Source organism: Lepisma saccharinum, chromosome 14, assembly GCF_977018435.1.
Source record: "Lepisma saccharinum chromosome 14, izLepSacc3.1, whole genome shotgun sequence".
Lineage (NCBI taxonomy): Eukaryota > Metazoa > Arthropoda > Insecta > Zygentoma > Lepismatidae > Lepisma > Lepisma saccharinum.
The window spans coordinates 8,896,285-8,915,605 of record NC_139242.1 but is presented as its reverse complement, the minus strand read 5'-3'; the positions used below and the strand labels follow the sequence as shown (position 1 = coordinate 8,915,605).

At 38.0% G+C, this 19,321-nt stretch overlaps 1 protein-coding gene across 1 annotated transcript; it reads right to left on the bottom strand.

Moving 5' to 3' along the window:
• Positions 1-15,658: 15,658 nt before the first annotated feature.
• Positions 15,659-16,246, bottom strand: LOC145998666 (protein GVQW3-like). Its single transcript, XM_083135132.1, has one exon. It carries the CDS (start codon positions 16,244-16,246, stop codon positions 15,659-15,661), a length of 588 nt encoding a protein of 195 aa, XP_082991258.1.
• Between the last annotated feature and the right edge of the window lie 3,075 nt (positions 16,247-19,321).

Below are 19,321 nucleotides of genomic sequence, written 5' to 3'. Positions count from 1 at the left end.
GTGATTTTGAATCAAATCTCAAACCGCATGCATTCTGCAGCCCAGATCCTGAAGAATCATCAAGTACAGCGTATCAGCTACATGAACCTTCTAGTTTTTGTTATGTGGTTGTACAGGATGGTGTTATTAGTAAGCCATACTTATATATGGAGCAAGATGCTGTTAAAGAATTTGCACGTAAAATAGAAAATGAGTGCCGTCGCATAGCCCAAGATATATTATTAAAATCAACACCTATGCTACCTTTAACACAGGATCAAATCGAAGATTTTAACAGTACAAAAAAATGCCCGGTATGCAATTCTGAATTTTCGGATATAAATATCAAGGTGCGTCATCATTGCCATACGGACGGTCGATATAAACAGGCTTTGTGTAGTAGCTGTAATATTAAGATCCAGAGACCAAAATTTGTCCCGATATTTTGCCACGGTGCATCTAATTATGATTTTCATCATCTGATCAGATACGAAGGGTTTGACAAGCAGGATTTAAATATTTTAGCAGAAAATGAAGAAAAATATATAGCTATTAGTAAAATAATAAGTGTTAATGGCAGGCCCATATACCTAAGATTTCTAGATTCATATAGATTTCTGTCGGCTAGCCTTGCCACTCTGGCCAGTCAATTATCTGATGCCCAATTCAAAATTACGTCTGACACGTTTCCAAATTTAGACCTGAAATTGATTACGCGTAAGGGTGTATATCCATACGATTATGTTACCGATTCTTCCAAATTTGACGAAAGTGCTCTGCCAACGCAAGAAGCGTTCTACAGCAAACTCAGAGCATCAGGAATCAGTGATGATGATTATCGCCATGCCCAGTTGATGTGGACCAACTTAAATTGTCAGAATCTTCGTGATTAGCATAATTACTATTTGGCACTCGATGTGACGCTCTTAGCCGATGTACTTGAAGCATTTAGAGCATCCTCAATACAAAATTATTACCTTGACCCTGTTTATTTTTACAGTGCTCCAGTCCTAGCATGGTCTGCGATGTTTCTGAACACTAAAATAAAATTGGATCTGATCCAGGACCAGGACATGTATCTGTTCATTGAACAATGTATACGTGGGGGCATAGTACAATGTTCTCAAAGATATGCCAGAGCCAAGAACAAGTATGTTCCCGATTATGATCCTGCAAGACCATCAAACTTTATACTTTATGTGGATGCCAACAGCCTGTATGGTTATGCCATGATGAAAAAACTGCCATATGCAGGGCTTGAGTGGGTTGAAGATTTCAACATTGAGGATCTTCAAGACTTTGATGACAGTGATGGCCTGTTCTTAGAGGTCGATCTGGCAATTCCTGATAATTTGCACAGCCAGTTTTCTGATCTGCCGCCAATTGCTGAGTTCCAGTGTCCACCTGACTCTAAACAGAAGAAGCTGATGATGACTCTAGAGCCAAAACAGGGTTATGGAATATACTACAAGAACCTCCAGTTCCTGATGCGTCATGGTGATAAGGTGACCAAGGTTGGCAAAATTTTAAGGTTCAGGCACTCAATTTGATAAGACCTTGTTCAAATTGATGGTCAATTCGGTGTATGGTAAGACCATAGAACATGTTAGAAAGCATACTAATGTCAAGTTCCAGGCTCCAGCCAGAGCAAAAAATTGGTAGCAAAGCCCAACTTCAATTACAGAAGAATTTATGACGATAATCTGGCGCTTTTTAACATGAATAACAAAGATCAAGTTTGATAAGCCTATTTATGTAGGGGCTGTACTATTAGAATTGGCCAAATTACACATGCTGGTGCTATATTACGATGAGCTAAAGCCTTTTTATGGTGATCGTATAAGACTGATGTATATGGACACGGATAGCTTTATCCTTGATATTCAGACAGAAGATGTCTATCAAGATATAGCACAGCCTGCATTGCTTGAATATTTCAATACTAGCGAATTGCCTGGCCATCTGAATATTCAACTACACAACAAAAAGGTGCCTGGCAAGTTAAAAGACGAGACACTTGGCGATGTTATTGTAGCATTTGCTGGGTTAAGGGCCAAGATGTACAACTTTGAAACATCCAGTGGTGCTGTTACTAAAAAAGCCAAGGGCGTTGGTAGAGTAACTGTAGACAAAGAGCTCAGATTTGAAGATTACGAAGATTGTCTCAAATCATGTAGCACAATCAGAACATCAGAATACAGAATCCAGAGTATGGATCACTTGTTGACCACAAATATTGTAAGAAAAGTGGCTCTGGACCCACATGACGATAAGAGATGCGTTTTATCATGCGGTATACATACTCTACCATGGGGTCATTGCGATTTGATAAATGGCAATCAATGTCCAATCACAGACTATGACAATATCTGTCATAACTGTGACAATTGTAAAGTAAATTAGGCAGATTGTGCCGAAATTGCCGATAGATGGCATTTGAGTGTTAAATTTACCTTGAACTGAAGATTAATGCAAAGATTTGACAATAGATGGCATCAATGTACTCTAAGTCAAAATTAACACGAATGTTTGTATAAGGGTTATAAATAAGATTGGATTGTGTATACAACAAAAAATAATATTTTCAAAATTAGATTAGCCTATGTACATTTACAAAGTTATCGCAATAGTAAAGTATGTTGCGAAATTGCAAAAAAAAAAAGAAAAACTTTCGTCAACGCCGGAAGACGGCGCAATAAAAGTGAACGGGTTCGAGGAACGGGTCATCGAACCCGTTGCCTGTGCATAAGCGGGGGAATGGACATAGTGGGAATCGGATCGGCGGAACAGTTCGTGGACTCGGTCCGGGAGAAAGAAGAAGCTTTGGTGAATGTGAAACAAATTGTGATAAGTATCAATGGAAATCAAACCTAATTGGAACTGATAAGTGAATCCATTTGCCTTAAATTGTTTGTGAAGGACTGTTCTTCAAAAACTCCGTTGAGCAGTTACTGTCCATGGTGTCTACAAATGGATATTTGAAGTTAAAGGTCATGGAATTTTCCCCCGATGTCAGCTGTCCTGTAAGTACTAATCTGCTGTCATTTCTTGCATCGCAGTTATATGAACGGGAAGGATCGTGAACTACACAAGAGTTCTTTCGCGTATAAATTAATGCTAGCATCCGAGTGTCAAATTATGGCCATAATTCGTGTGTTATCGTGGTGTTTAGTTTCGGCGGGCAAATTGGTGTCCTAGGCAGCCATATTGAACAAAAGGAAATAATAACCGTTGTAGTATTTATTATCAGTCGTAAAGATTGTTATAGGTCTCAGACGTTTGTCTTTACGGAAAAACTTTTGATGAATGATTCAGTTTTGATATCTTTTTTGAGAATACAATGCCAGTACATGAAACCTTTGTAATATTCTGGTAGGAAGGGTAGTATTGTGTACTTGGCCCACGGTAAATGAGAAGAATACTTATTGTCAAATACAGGTTTGTTTACGTTCTGATGAAAATAAATAGTTATCGTCGAACCAATATTTCTGACTCTAAATCAAAGATTTGTATCCATGCATGCTTTAGTGTAATTTAATTGGTATCATGTTAATCATAATATTTCTTTCAGGATGGGAAGGTTTATCACGCTCTGGTCTCCTAAGGCAATAAGCCGAACTTCCATTTCAGTAAAGTTTTTTTTTTATGATCGAGTCTACTGTTCTGGGTTGGGGTGTACTGAAAGCTAGCATATCCCCCCCCCCCCGGTTAAGTGAAACAGTTGAACTTCGTTGAGTTTACGAATTTCATTTATCAGCATAGATTAGATGTTTTGTTTTTCTTTCTAAAAGTCTGCGGGAATTTAAATTAAAGGTAAGGGCTAGGGGTGAGCTAAATTCATTAGCCGGACTGATCCTTTTTGCCGGTTAGTCAACCTTTGTTTTATCTTTGGACGTTGATTTTTTTTTGTAACTTGGAAATATAAAGGTATAATCTCACGAGAGCAATCACAATGCTGTGTCACCGTGCGTTGCTGGACGGGATGGTCTCTCCAATACCTAGTCTCGTCATAGAAAGATTATGAGACTTAGGCATTGTTGAATTGTTCGCGCAGATTATCTCTTAAAAAAAAAAAAAGACTTTGGTGGATTTTTTTTTTTAGCAAGTTGAGTAAATCTTTCATAATGGGTACAGAACATGAGCCAGTGACGCTCGATACCTTGTTTGCGTTCATCAAGGAGAGTAATGAAGCTCTCAAAGGTGAACTCAGGGAGAGTAATGAAGCTCTCAAAAGGGAACTTAGCGAGAGAAATCAAGCTCTCAAGAGGGAAATTAGTGATAATCTCACCAGTACCAAAAGGGAAGTTAGTGAGAGAAATCAAGCTCTCAAGAGGGAAATTAGTGATAATCTCACCAGTACCAAAAGGGAACTTAGTGAGAGTAATGAAGCTCTCAAAGGGGAACTCAAGGAGAGAACTCAAGCTCTCAAGAGGGGAGTTAGTGATAAACTCACCAGTTCCAAAAGGGAACTCAAAGGAGAAATATTCACCAGTTCCACCAGTGAACTGAAAAGGGACTTTGGTGACAGCTTTAAAGGTGTTAATCAGAAATTAAGTGAATTGTGTGAGGATTGGGATGTGATCAGGAAAGATTACAATAATGACTTTCAGGAAGTAGTACAGAGTCAAAAAGAATTTATAGAAGAACTTAAGGCGGGTCTACTCGAATTTAAAAGGGATCTCATGCAAGTTCTTATCCGTTAAAGCAGGGGAAAACGGAAATTTCAGTTCTTCTCTCACCTTCTGAAAATGAGTCTCACGTAGCCAGGGAGGAGGAGAAAAAGACAATTGAAAATTTATATGATGACCAAGTCATAAAAATACAGGGTGACCATAAAGTTGATGTGTCACTGGATACAGAATGTGTCAAAAAGATGCAGGTTTTTGATGGGAATTCTGGAGCTTGCGGGGGTGCTCAGAACTTTGCACATTTAGGTTCCACCCTCAAAAATGAAACACTCACGTATGAATTAGGACCGTCTGACAGAATGGAACATTCTGTTGTAAACTGTGCAAACGCACATCTCTCTTCTAGTTATATGTTTGTCCCTTGTGAAGCTAAGATAGAGAATGATCATGTAATTGTGGATTCATTGGGAAGAGCTGTTGGTGTGGAAACTCGTCACGTTAATGAGTACATTAAAAGTAATGTGTCCACTCAAGAACAAAGTTGCATAACTAATCATAGCTTAATAGTCTTAGTTGGGGGTATTTCCTCGTGGGATGATCGAAAGCATACACCAAGGTTATCTTTGGAGTTATCATGTCATGCTGGCAAGTTAAATGTTCCAGAGGGATCAGGCTATGGGCATGCACAAAAATACTTCGGAACTGACTTTATTTGTCAACCACAGTGCGGTGTTGACAGATGGCACAAACATATGAACAAAGGGGTATTTCTCAGAAACCTTTCGAAAATGAAATTTAGGTATAGAATCAGAAATGGCGCCAGGTTCAAATTGAAACGAACTAGCAAACCTAGCTTGAATAATCGCTCGGGTGTAAAGAGAACGTTAATGACTCATCCTAAGCATGTGCGTAAAAGAAAATTCAGACAACGGGGTTCGAAACTCAAGAAGAGGGAATTTAGTCTGGAAGCATTTCATGCTATATCCTCTTTTTCGTGTACGTTGATAGTTAAAACAAGCTTGATCATGCATCGTTCTCATGTACGCCGAAAATGTCATGGGGATGACCTGAAGTTAATTTTAACTTCATCTTTGTAATGTCGCTGACTTACCTTATGACTATCTCTTAGTTAACTTTCGGTGAAACTTCTCGGAAGTACAGGGACTAAATATCTAATCGAACATGTCTTGTGAAAATTTATTGGGAATGTGACAAACTTTCATGAATAATAAACGCTGTCATCCACTTTTAGATTTGGTCATGGCCATTGAGTTTAGTCTTCTAGTGCAATTAACTATATGTGAGCTAAAATTCTTATCAGTTGCATAAATTTAAAATAAATAAATAAATATATAAGAAAAGAGATAGGTATATTTGAAGTCATTAATGTTATTTGTATGTGAAACTGGGACATACAGATTGCATAGTAGTTTATTGCGTGCATGTATTGTCTCTTCCGAGTCGTGATGTAATATCATTTAAGGCCATAGGATAACGATGTGGCTTATTTTCAGACAGTATCGATGGAATAAAGTCCGTCATTTTTTCTGCTAGACACGTTAATCCATTAATTTAGTTTCCGGCTCCGATGCTGAAATTTGAGAAACGTGTATGCGAACCCTATAGTAGGAGTATTTATATATAATATTAATAATAATATTAAAAAAAAATCTTTGTTTAAAGAAAGAATTATGCTTTTGTTTTGTTCTGCGGGAACATAAAGTCCAGTATTGTGACCTGAGGACAGGTTCACATGCTCTTCCTTTACGTTGGTAGTTCCGATACATGATAGTAACATGGTGACTCGAGAAAGTGTCAAAGGGGGATAGCAAGCAAACCGAGGACAGGTTTCATCCCGACACAGAAAAGTCTCGGACTAACTAACCTTAAAGAGGTTTAATAGGAATAATTTATAATTATATTCTTTATCTCAGATTGTATGGTGATGGTAGGGGGAGTAGTTCTTACACTCACACCCGATGGTAACCTGCATTCTAGGTGAAGTAGTGAAATTTTTAGAAAGGGGTTTTTGCATATTGTTAATTTGTTTCTGTTCGTTGTCAGCAGCCTGGTAATCCTGATGGAACATGTTAATAGCGATAAAGGTGCGATAACTTAGGCACGCGTGCTATTAGAAACACATGTCAGCAGATAACTTTTAATGACAGTATTTCCATCTGACTTTGAAAGATTTTTCTAAAATAATCGAATTTGATTCGACATGCATAATGAAACATTATTGTGAAATGCATAGAGACTTTACATTCATGACACCTTTGTGGTAGAGGTATATCACGAAGAGCTTAATCGATTGATGAGGGTTTTGTGCTCCACGAATCACTCAAGGTGGCCAGATTATATACAGGATGCTCTGCACCTGTTGAATAATTCCATATCTTCTCAAACCGGTTTTACTCCTAGTGAGTTACGCCTAAATTTGGAAAGAAACTTTATTGATTTTGGTCCCGTAGGGTTGGGTATGAACAATATTTCTTGGAATTCTAAATTAGTTATGGCGGATTTAAGGAGTAAGGAATCACGAAAAGGCCGATTAGAGAAAATAAATTTAAAGACGGCTAAAAGATGCAGTATCAAGCTGGGAGACTTGGTATTTGTAAAAAATCATGCTCCTGGAAATTTGGGTGACAAAATCATTAAAAAATATTGTAATTTGTACTATGGACCTTATCTCTGTGTAGAGAACTTTAAGGATTCCACGTTGAAATTAGTAGACTGTATCACGGGGGATTTATTAGAAAATCAATCCATCGAAAATGTGAAACTATGGTTGTGCTCTCAGGAGAAAATGAAGCAATGGTTGACAAAGGTAAAGGGGGTCAATATGCTTTACTCAGGTGTGATTGATGAAAGGTTGCAGGAACTTGACTCACACGTTCGATTCGTGAGTGAGCCTGCTTATACAAATCAAGAGTGAGGTGTACTGTTCAGAAATGACGCATATAGGTCAAGTAGATGATCACCTGCGGCGGGCTAATATGGCCAAGTAGGAGGGATTCAGCGGTGGACCGGAGTATGCTAGTTGGGAACCAAAATTACTAACGATAATTAGAGTTGTGAAGATAGGAGAGTTAGACAAATTGCAGAATAAGCTATTCATTTGCAGGTTTGGGCATGTGTTATTAAAAAAAAATAATAATAATAAGGGATTACTTAGAATGTTGATGCCCAGTTTTGTCCGGATTCGAAATATCAGGTAATAATTGCCTTGTTAGTCCAAGTGGAATCTTGCCTGCGGCGGGCTGTGGAGCCAAGTGAGCAAGGTTTTGCGGCGGGACAGCACGCGACTGATGGGTCATAGACTCACTCAATACCTGATGAAATTTGTAATAATGTGGTGACCAGGGCGACATGAGCATTCCCTTCCTGTGAAATTCATACAGTGTTCTTGTTGTAAATAGTATGATGTTGTAAATGGTGTAATTGATTTTTTGTGATTATGTTCTATGTTCAGTTGAATATTAATCTATTGTAAGAATTGTTTAGATGGGTTCGGCCTTTAGTTGGGCGCCAACTATGACAATATCTGTCATAACTGTGACAATTGTAAAGTAAATTAGGCAGATTGTGCCGAAATTGCCGATAGATGGCATTTGAGTGTTAAATTTACCTTGAACTGAAGATTAATGCAAAGATTTGACAATAGATGGCATCAATGTACTCTAAGTCAAAATTAACACGAATGTTTGTATAAGGGTTATAAATAAGATTGGATTGTGTATACAACAAAAAATAATATTTTCAAAATTAGATTAGCCTATGTACATTTACAAAGTTATCGCAATAGTAAAGTATGTTGCGAAATTGCAAAAAAAAAAAGAAAAACTTTCGTCAACGCCGGAAGACGGCGCAATAAAAGTGAACGGGTTCGAGGAACGGGTCATCGAACCCGTTGCCTGTGCATAAGCGGGGGAATGGACATAGTGGGAATCGGATCGGCGGAACAGTTCGTGGACTCGGTCCGGGAGAAAGAAGAAGCTTTGGTGAATGTGAAACAAATTGTGATAAGTATCAATGGAAATCAAACCTAATTGGAACTGATAAGTGAATCCATTTGCCTTAAATTGTTTGTGAAGGACTGTTCTTCAAAAACTCCGTTGAGCAGTTACTGTCCATGGTGTCTACAAATGGATATTTGAAGTTAAAGGTCATGGAATTTTCCCCCGATGTCAGCTGTCCTGTAAGTACTAATCTGCTGTCATTTCTTGCATCGCAGTTATATGAACGGGAAGGATCGTGAACTACACAAGAGTTCTTTCGCGTATAAATTAATGCTAGCATCCGAGTGTCAAATTATGGCCATAATTCGTGTGTTATCGTGGTGTTTAGTTTCGGCGGGCAAATTGGTGTCCTAGGCAGCCATATTGAACAAAAGGAAATAATAACCGTTGTAGTATTTATTATCAGTCGTAAAGATTGTTATAGGTCTCAGACGTTTGTCTTTACGGAAAAACTTTTGATGAATGATTCAGTTTTGATATCTTTTTTGAGAATACAATGCCAGTACATGAAACCTTTGTAATATTCTGGTAGGAAGGGTAGTATTGTGTACTTGGCCCACGGTAAATGAGAAGAATACTTATTGTCAAATACAGGTTTGTTTACGTTCTGATGAAAATAAATAGTTATCGTCGAACCAATATTTCTGACTCTAAATCAAAGATTTGTATCCATGCATGCTTTAGTGTAATTTATTTGGTATCATGTTAATCATAATATTTCTTTCAGGATGGGAAGGTTTATCACGCTCTGGTCTCCTAAGGCAATAAGCCGAACTTCCATTTCAGTAAAGTTTTTTTTTTATGATCGAGTCTACTGTTCTGGGTTGGGGTGTACTGAAAGCTAGCATATCCCCCCCCCCCGGTTAAGTGAAACAGTTGAACTTCGTTGAGTTTACGAATTTCATTTATCAGCATAGATTAGATGTTTTGTTTTTCTTTCTAAAAGTCTGCGGGAATTTAAATTAAAGGTAAGGGCTAGGGGTGAGCTAAATTCATTAGCCGGACTGATCCTTTTTGCCGGTTAGTCAACCTTTGTTTTATCTTTGGACGTTGATTTTTTTTTTTGTAACTTGGAAATATAAAGGTATAATCTCACGAGAGCAATCACAATGCTGTGTCACCGTGCGTTGCTGGACGGGATGGTCTCTCCAATACCTAGTCTCGTCATAGAAAGATTATGAGACTTAGGCATTGTTGAATTGTTCGCGCAGATTATCTCTTAAAAAAAAAAAAGACTTTGGTGGATTTTTTTTTTTTAGCAAGTTGAGTAAATCTTTCATAATGGGTACAGAACATGAGCCAGTGACGCTCGATACCTTGTTTGCGTTCATCAAGGAGAGTAATGAAGCTCTCAAAGGTGAACTCAGGGAGAGTAATGAAGCTCTCAAAAGGGAACTTAGCGAGAGAAATCAAGCTCTCAAGAGGGAAATTAGTGATAATCTCACCAGTACCAAAAGGGAAGTTAGTGAGAGAAATCAAGCTCTCAAGAGGGAAATTAGTGATAATCTCACCAGTACCAAAAGGGAACTTAGTGAGAGTAATGAAGCTCTCAAAGGGGAACTCAAGGAGAGAACTCAAGCTCTCAAGAGGGGAGTTAGTGATAAACTCACCAGTTCCAAAAGGGAACTCAAAGGAGAAATATTCACCAGTTCCACCAGTGAACTGAAAAGGGACTTTGGTGACAGCTTTAAAGGTGTTAATCAGAAATTAAGTGAATTGTGTGAGGATTGGGATGTGATCAGGAAAGATTACAATAATGACTTTCAGGAAGTAGTACAGAGTCAAAAAGAATTTATAGAAGAACTTAAGGCGGGTCTACTCGAATTTAAAAGGGATCTCATGCAAGTTCTTATCCGTTAAAGCAGGGGAAAACGGAAATTTCAGTTCTTCTCTCACCTTCTGAAAATGAGTCTCACGTAGCCAGGGAGGAGGAGAAAAAGACAATTGAAAATTTATATGATGACCAAGTCATAAAAATACAGGGTGACCATAAAGTTGATGTGTCACTGGATACAGAATGTGTCAAAAAGATGCAGGTTTTTGATGGGAATTCTGGAGCTTGCGGGGGTGCTCAGAACTTTGCACATTTAGGTTCCACCCTCAAAAATGAAACACTCACGTATGAATTAGGACCGTCTGACAGAATGGAACATTCTGTTGTAAACTGTGTAAACGCACATCTCTCTTCTAGTTATATGTTTGTCCCTTGTGAAGCTAAGATAGAGAATGATCATGTAATTGTGGATTCATTGGGAAGAGCTGTTGGTGTGGAAACTCGTCACGTTAATGAGTACATTAAAAGTAATGTGTCCACTCAAGAACAAAGTTGCATAACTAATCATAGCTTAATAGTCTTAGTTGGGGGTATTTCCTCGTGGGATGATCGAAAGCATACACCAAGGTTATCTTTGGAGTTATCATGTCATGCTGGCAAGTTAAATGTTCCAGAGGGATCAGGCTATGGGCATGCACAAAAATACTTCGGAACTGACTTTATTTGTCAACCACAGTGCGGTGTTGACAGATGGCACAAACATATGAACAAAGGGGTATTTCTCAGAAACCTTTCGAAAATGAAATTTAGGTATAGAATCAGAAATGGCGCCAGGTTCAAATTGAAACGAACTAGCAAACCTAGCTTGAATAATCGCTCGGGTGTAAAGAGAACGTTAATGACTCATCCTAAGCATGTGCGTAAAAGAAAATTCAGACAACGGGGTTCGAAACTCAAGAAGAGGGAATTTAGTCTGGAAGCATTTCATGCTATATCCTCTTTTTCGTGTACGTTGATAGTTAAAACAAGCTTGATCATGCATCGTTCTCATGTACGCCGAAAATGTCATGGGGATGACCTGAAGTTAATTTTAACTTCATCTTTGTAATGTCGCTGACTTACCTTATGACTATCTCTTAGTTAACTTTCGGTGAAACTTCTCGGAAGTACAGGGACTAAATATCTAATCGAACATGTCTTGTGAAAATTTATTGGGAATGTGACAAACTTTCATGAATAATAAACGCTGTCATCCACTTTTAGATTTGGTCATGGCCATTGAGTTTAGTCTTCTAGTGCAATTAACTATATGTGAGCTAAAATTCTTATCAGTTGCATAAATTTAAAATAAATAAATAAATATATAAGAAAAGAGATAGGTATATTTGAAGTCATTAATGTTATTTGTATGTGAAACTGGGACATACAGATTGCATAGTAGTTTATTGCGTGCATGTATTGTCTCTTCCGAGTCGTGATGTAATATCATTTAAGGCCATAGGATAACGATGTGGCTTATTTTCAGACAGTATCGATGGAATAAAGTCCGTCATTTTTTCTGCTAGACACGTTAATCCATTAATTTAGTTTCCGGCTCCGATGCTGAAATTTGAGAAACGTGTATGCGAACCCTATAGTAGGAGTATTTATATATAATATTAATAATAATATTAAAAAAAATCTTTGTTTAAAGAAAGAATTATGCTTTTGTTTTGTTCTGCGGGAACATAAAGTCCAGTATTGTGACCTGAGGACAGGTTCACATGCTCTTCCTTTACGTTGGTAGTTCCGATACATGATAGTAACATGGTGACTCGAGAAAGTGTCAAAGGGGGATAGCAAGCAAACCGAGGACAGGTTTCATCCCGACACAGAAAAGTCTCGGACTAACTAACCTTAAAGAGGTTTAATAGGAATAATTTAAAATTATATTCTTTATCTCAGATTGTATGGTGATGGTAGGGGGAGTAGTTCTTACACTCACACCCGATGGTAACCTGCATTCTAGGTGAAGTAGTGAAATTTTTAGAAAGGGGTTTTTGCATATTGTTAATTTGTTTCTGTTCGTTGTCAGCAGCCTGGTAATCCTGATGGAACATGTTAATAGCGATAAAGGTGCGATAACTTAGGCACGCGTGCTATTAGAAACACATGTCAGCAGATAACTTTTAATGACAGTATTTCCATCTGACTTTGAAAGATTTTTCTAAAATAATCGAATTTGATTCGACATGCATAATGAAACATTATTGTGAAATGCATAGAGACTTTACATTCATGACACCTTTGTGGTAGAGGTATATCACGAAGAGCTTAATCGATTGATGAGGGTTTTGTGCTCCACGAATCACTCAAGGTGGCCAGATTATATACAGGATGCTCTGCACCTGTTGAATAATTCCATATCTTCTCAAACCGGTTTTACTCCTAGTGAGTTACGCCTAAATTTGGAAAGAAACTTTATTGATTTTGGTCCCGTAGGGTTGGGTATGAACAATATTTCTTGGAATTCTAAATTAGTTATGGCGGATTTAAGGAGTAAGGAATCACGAAAAGGCCGATTAGAGAAAATAAATTTAAAGACGGCTAAAAGATGCAGTATCAAGCTGGGAGACTTGGTATTTGTAAAAAATCATGCTCCTGGAAATTTGGGTGACAAAATCATTAAAAAATATTGTAATTTGTACTATGGACCTTATCTCTGTGTAGAGAACTTTAAGGATTCCACGTTGAAATTAGTAGACTGTATCACGGGGGATTTATTAGAAAATCAATCCATCGAAAATGTGAAACTATGGTTGTGCTCTCAGGAGAAAATGAAGCAATGGTTGACAAAGGTAAAGGGGGTCAATATGCTTTACTCAGGTGTGATTGATGAAAGGTTGCAGGAACTTGACTCACACGTTCGATTCGTGAGTGAGCCTGCTTATACAAATCAAGAGTGAGGTGTACTGTTCAGAAATGACGCATATAGGTCAAGTAGATGATCACCTGCGGCGGGCTAATATGGCCAAGTAGGAGGGATTCAGCGGTGGACCGGAGTATGCTAGTTGGGAACCACAATTACTAACGATAATTAGAGTTGTGAAGATAGGAGAGTTAGACAAATTGCAGAATAAGCTATTCATTTGCAGGTTTGGGCATGTGTTATTAAAAAAATAATAATAATAATAAGGGATTACTTAGAATGTTGATGCCCAGTTTTGTCCGGATTCGAAATATCAGGTAATAATTGCCTTGTTAGTCCAAGTGGAATCTTGCCTGCGGCGGGCTGTGGAGCCAAGTGAGCAAGGTTTTGCGGCGGGACAGTACGCGACTGATGGGTCATAGACTCACTCAATACCTGATGAAATTTGTAATAATGTGGTGACCAGGGCGACATGAGCATTCCCTTCCTGTGAAATTCATACAGTGTTCTTGTTGTAAATAGTATGATGTTGTAAATGGTGTAATTGATTTTTTGTGATTATGTTCTATGTTCAGTTGAATATTAATCTATTGTAAGAATTGTTTAGATGGGTTCGGCCTTTAGTTGGGCGCCAACTATGACAATATCTGTCATAACTGTGACAATTGTAAAGTAAATTAGGCAGATTGTGCCGAAATTGCCGATAGATGGCATTTGAGTGTTAAATTTAGCTTGAACTGAAGATTAATGCAAAGATTTGACAATGTACTCTAAGTCAAAATTAACACGAATGTTTGTATAAGGGTTATAAATAAGATTGGATTGTGTATACAACAAAAAATAATATTTTCAAAATTAGATTAGCCTATGTACATTTACAAAGTTATCGCAATAGTAAAGTATGTTGCGAAATTGCAAAAAAAAAAGAAAAACTTTCGTCAACGCCGGAAGACGGCGCAATAAAAGTGAACGGGTTCGAGGAACGGGTCATCGAACCCGTTGCCTGTGCATAAGCGGGGGAATGGACATAGTGGGAATCGGATCGGCGGAACAGTTCGTGGACTCGGTCCGGGAGAAAGAAGAAGCTTTGGTGAATGTGAAACAAATTGTGATAAGTATCAATGGAAATCAAACCTAATTGGAACTGATAAGTGAATCCATTTGCCTTAAATTGTTTGTGAAGGACTGTTCTTCAAAAACTCCGTTGAGCAGTTACTGTCCATGGTGTCTACAAATGGATATTTGAAGTTAAAGGTCATGGAATTTTCCCCCGATGTCAGCTGTCCTGTAAGTACTAATCTGCTGTCATTTCTTGCATCGCAGTTATATGAACGGGAAGGATCGTGAACTACACAAGAGTTCTTTCGCGTATAAATTAATGCTAGCATCCGAGTGTCAAATTATGGCCATAATTCGTGTGTTATCGTGGTGTTTAGTTTCGGCGGGCAAATTGGTGTCCTAGGCAGCCATATTGAACAAAAGGAAATAATAACCGTTGTAGTATTTATTATCAGTCGTAAAGATTGTTATAGGTCTCAGACGTTTGTCTTTACGGAAAAACTTTTGATGAATGATTCAGTTTTGATATCTTTTTTGAGAATACAATGCCAGTACATGAAACCTTTGTGATATTCTGGTAGGAAGGGTAGTATTGTGTACTTGGCCCACGGTAAATGAGAAGAATACTTATTGTAAAATACAGGTTTGTTTACGTTCTGATGAAAATAAATAGTTATCGTCGAACCAATATTTCTGACTCCAAATCAAAGATTTGTATCCATGCATGCTTTAGTGTAATTTAATTGGTATCATGTTAATCATAATACGAGGGGGTATCCAAAAGTTTTAATTATCACCATCAAATAAAAAACATACAATAGTCACTTGCAGTGGTCAAAGTTAGTTCTTCTCCACGTAGTCTCCCTGCAGAGTCACACATTTTTGCCAGCGTTTCTTCACCTGTTTCAAGCCCTCTTTGTAGAAGTCCTCCGCTTTGCTCGAAAACTACTGTTCCACTTCGAAAATGACATCCTCTCTGTCGTCAAATCGCCGACCACGAAGTGGTTTCTTCATCTCGGGAAAGAGGAAGAAGTCGCTTGGTGCAAGATCAGGCGAATAAGGTGGATGCTGCAAAAGTTCATAGCCTAACCGGTGGGCGGCGACAACGGATTATTGGGCTGCATTGTCGGCCAGAAGGCGGACGCCTTTGCTGGTCATGCCACGACGTTTTTGTTTCAATGCATCACGCAGTTTCTGCAGAAGGTTGCAGTAGTAATCGCTGTTGAGGGTCTCGCCCTTCGGAAGGTAATCTGTTAAGATTACCACGCGGCTATCCCAAAAACGGACAGCATCACCTTCCCGGCAGATTTCTGGACCTTCGCCTTCTTGGGAGGGGGGAGGATGGATGTTTCCACTCCTTGCTCATTTCTTTGGACTCCGGATCATAGAGGTATACCCAGCACTCGTCCATAGTGACGAGACAAGCAAAAAAATCATCTTCATTCCGCTCCAAGAGAGTCAAATTCTGCTGGGAAATGTCGTGGCGAGTTTGCTTTTGAAGAGGTGTCAACAAGCGAGGTACCCAGCGTGCAGACACGTTATTCATGTGCAGTTCCTCATGAATAATCCTCCACGCACTTCCGTAACTTAGTCCAGTCTCTGCCATCACTCTTTCCATGGTCGATCTTCTGTCGTCGAGGATAACGGCCTCCACTTTCTTCACCATGACAAGATCATCCTTGATTGAGGGTCTACCCGCTCGTGGCTCGTCTGTCAGGGACATGTGACCACTTTGAAAGTTTCTCTTCCACCTCACAACTGTGTCATATGATGGGCTTTCATCCCCATACACAGATTTCATTTCTTCGTGGATTTGGCGTGCGTTGTTGCCCTTCAAATGGAGGAACTTTATGACACTTCGGGCTTCAATTTTGTTCATCATGCAGGTTGATGTCTTCTACAGCCTTTGGAAAGAAAACTACGTTAGACAAAGATTTGATATTTGCACAAGTAAGCATGGCAATGACACTGATTATGCACAAAAAGTTTCATGTAAATATCTCTATAACTTCTTTATTATAATTAAAACTTTTGGATACCCCCTCGTATTTCTTTCAGGATGGGAAGGTTTATCACGCTCTGGTCTCCTAAGGCAATAAGCCGAACTTCCATTTCAGTAAAGTTTTTTTTTTATGATCGAGTCTACTGTTCTGGGTTGGGGTGTACTGAAAGCTAGCATATCGCCCCCCCCCCCCCCCCGGTTAAGTGAAACAGTTGAACTTCGTTGAGTTTACGAATTTCATTTATCAGCATAGATTAGATGTTTTGTTTTTCTTTCTAAAAGTCTGCGGGAATTTAAATTAAAGGTAAGGGCTAGGGGTGAGCTAAATTCATTAGCCGGACTGATCCTTTTTGCCGGTTAGTCAACCTTTGTTTTATCTTTGGACGTTGATTTTTTTTTTTGTAACTTGGAAATATAAAGGTATAATCTCACGAGAGCAATCACAATGCTGCGTCACCGTGCGTTGCTGGACGGGATGGTCTCTCCAATACCTAGTCTCGTCATAAGACCATGCCTTGCAATAAATAAACATGCCAATGAACTTATTTGGTTTCAAAAAACAGGGTATTATGGACCTGCCAACACCAGCACCCTCTCCTGATATACAGTCTATCCTATCTAAACTAAGTGGTTTGTTAATTATTCATCTGAATAGCATACTTACAGATGTTGATGTTAATACAGGTAAAACTTTCTACATATTTAACAATAACTTAAACCACTACCAGTTACCTGTAGGTGGTCAATTACAATTTTTTACAACCCCCGAGGGCAATGTCAAGGTTTCAGTAGGCAGAAATATTTACAGAATTAAGCACTGTATATACTGTCTCTGCCGGTGACTGTTTATATATTGAGGTTCTAGGACACTATGACAAGCTTATACCTCTTTTTATAGAATTAAGAATCAGATACTATATAATAAATAACCGCTAAAAAACACAATGCCTAATATTTGGCCATACTGAAGACATCAAAAATATTCATACAGAGATCAAACAGCTAAACTCAGACAGAGGCTACTCTTCCAACCAATCAGCATATTAACGAACTGCCCTGTTGGAGGATATCAGAACCCAAGTCCATGATCTTACAGCGCAAAGTTCAAAATTGGCTGTTGTTGAAAATCTGCAGCAAGTTGTAGCCAACATCAAGCAACAACAAGGTAAAATAGAATCCAACCAAGCAAATCCTCTGACTGCTTTTGCCACACAGCTTCAAGAGATTGTGCAACGATACAAAAAACTTGCTGTGGACATAGGAATCAAAGCAGGCCACAACGAGACTATTATCGAGCATCTTGAATCTGTAATATGAAGAAAAAGAAATAACTAGCCTAATCGAGAATCCTAAGCACACAGTAATCCTTGAATTGTACAGTGTCCCCAACAAATGAGTTTCAAACGAGTATTAGCATTGAACGCAAATTTCTCGAAAAATCAAGTCTTGTTCCTATAGTCGAAATGAAATAATTAAAACGCTTTCCAGGCTCTGAAAAGCATAATAATTGAACATTTTAAGAAAAATCATCTCTGGCTTAGTCTGTAGTGAAAATGTGTTTCAAACCAATACTAGCATTGAACGCGAATTTCTCGAAAAATCAAGTTTTTTTTCCTATAGTCGAAATGTAATAATTAAAACGCCTTTCAGGCTCTGAAAAGCATAATAATTGAGCATTTTAAGGAAAATCATTTCTGGCTTGGTCTGTAGAGAAAATGACTCTCAAACGATTATAAGCATAGAACGTGTATTTCTCGAATAATCAAGTCTTCATCCTATAGTCGAAATGTGATAATTAAAACGACTTTCAGGTTTCAAATAGCATAATAACTCAACATTTTAAGAAAAATCATCTCATTGACTAATTCTGTAGAGAAAATGAGTCTCAAACGAGTATAAGCAATGAACGCTTATTTCTCGAAAAATCAAGGATTGATCTTATAGTCAAAATGTAATAATTAAAACGATTTACAGGCTCTGAAAAACGTAATACTTCAACATTAAAATGAAAACCATCATTGGATAGGTCTGTAGAGAAAATGAGTTTGAAACGAGTACAAGCATTGAAAGCGTATTTCTCGAAAATTCAAGTCTTCATCCTATAGTCGAAATATCATAATTAAAACGCTTTTAGACTCTGAATAGCATAATAATTCAACATTTTAAGGAAATTCATCTCTGGTTAAGTCTGTAGAGAAAATGAGTTTCAAACAAGTTCTAGCATTGAACGCGAATTTTTCGAAAAATCACGTTTTTATCCTATAGTCGAAATGTAATAATTAAAACGCTTTTCAGGCTCTGAAAAGCATAATAGTTCAACATTTTAAGGAAAAACATCTCTGGCTAAGTCTGTAGGGAAATTGAGTTTCAAACGAGTACTATCATTGAACGCGAAATTCTCGAAATATCAAGTTTTTTACCTATAGTCGAAATATAATATTTATATCGCTTTTCAGGCTCTGAAAAGAATAATAATTTAACATTTTAAGGAAAATCATCTCTGGCTTGGTCTGTAGAGAAAATGACTTCCAAGCGAAGACACTGTCCAACAAAATTGAAGTTTTTTTTCTGTTAAAAGATAATTTGTGGGTGATTCTAATTGAATTTGATGTGCTGATTTCAAATCTAATTACAGAATATTTCCATCACCCATGAAATTTAAGTAACAGGGTACTTGCAAAATATCAGGTACATACAAATCTTATATAGCTTTATAGTGATTGATTTTCGGCTGTACTTTGCCTCAGGAACATCACTTTTAGTGTCCAGCAATAATCTGCCAACATATTTGGAGTCCATTTTCTCTGGTGGAAACGTTCTCCATGTTCCTTGCTCATTGTCCCAAGGTTTTGAGGGAAGAAATCGAGGTGGGAGTCTTGAAAAGTGTATCTTCAGAGACATATTACACTCCAGAGCATGATAGTTCTGAATCAAATTACTGACAAGTTCTCT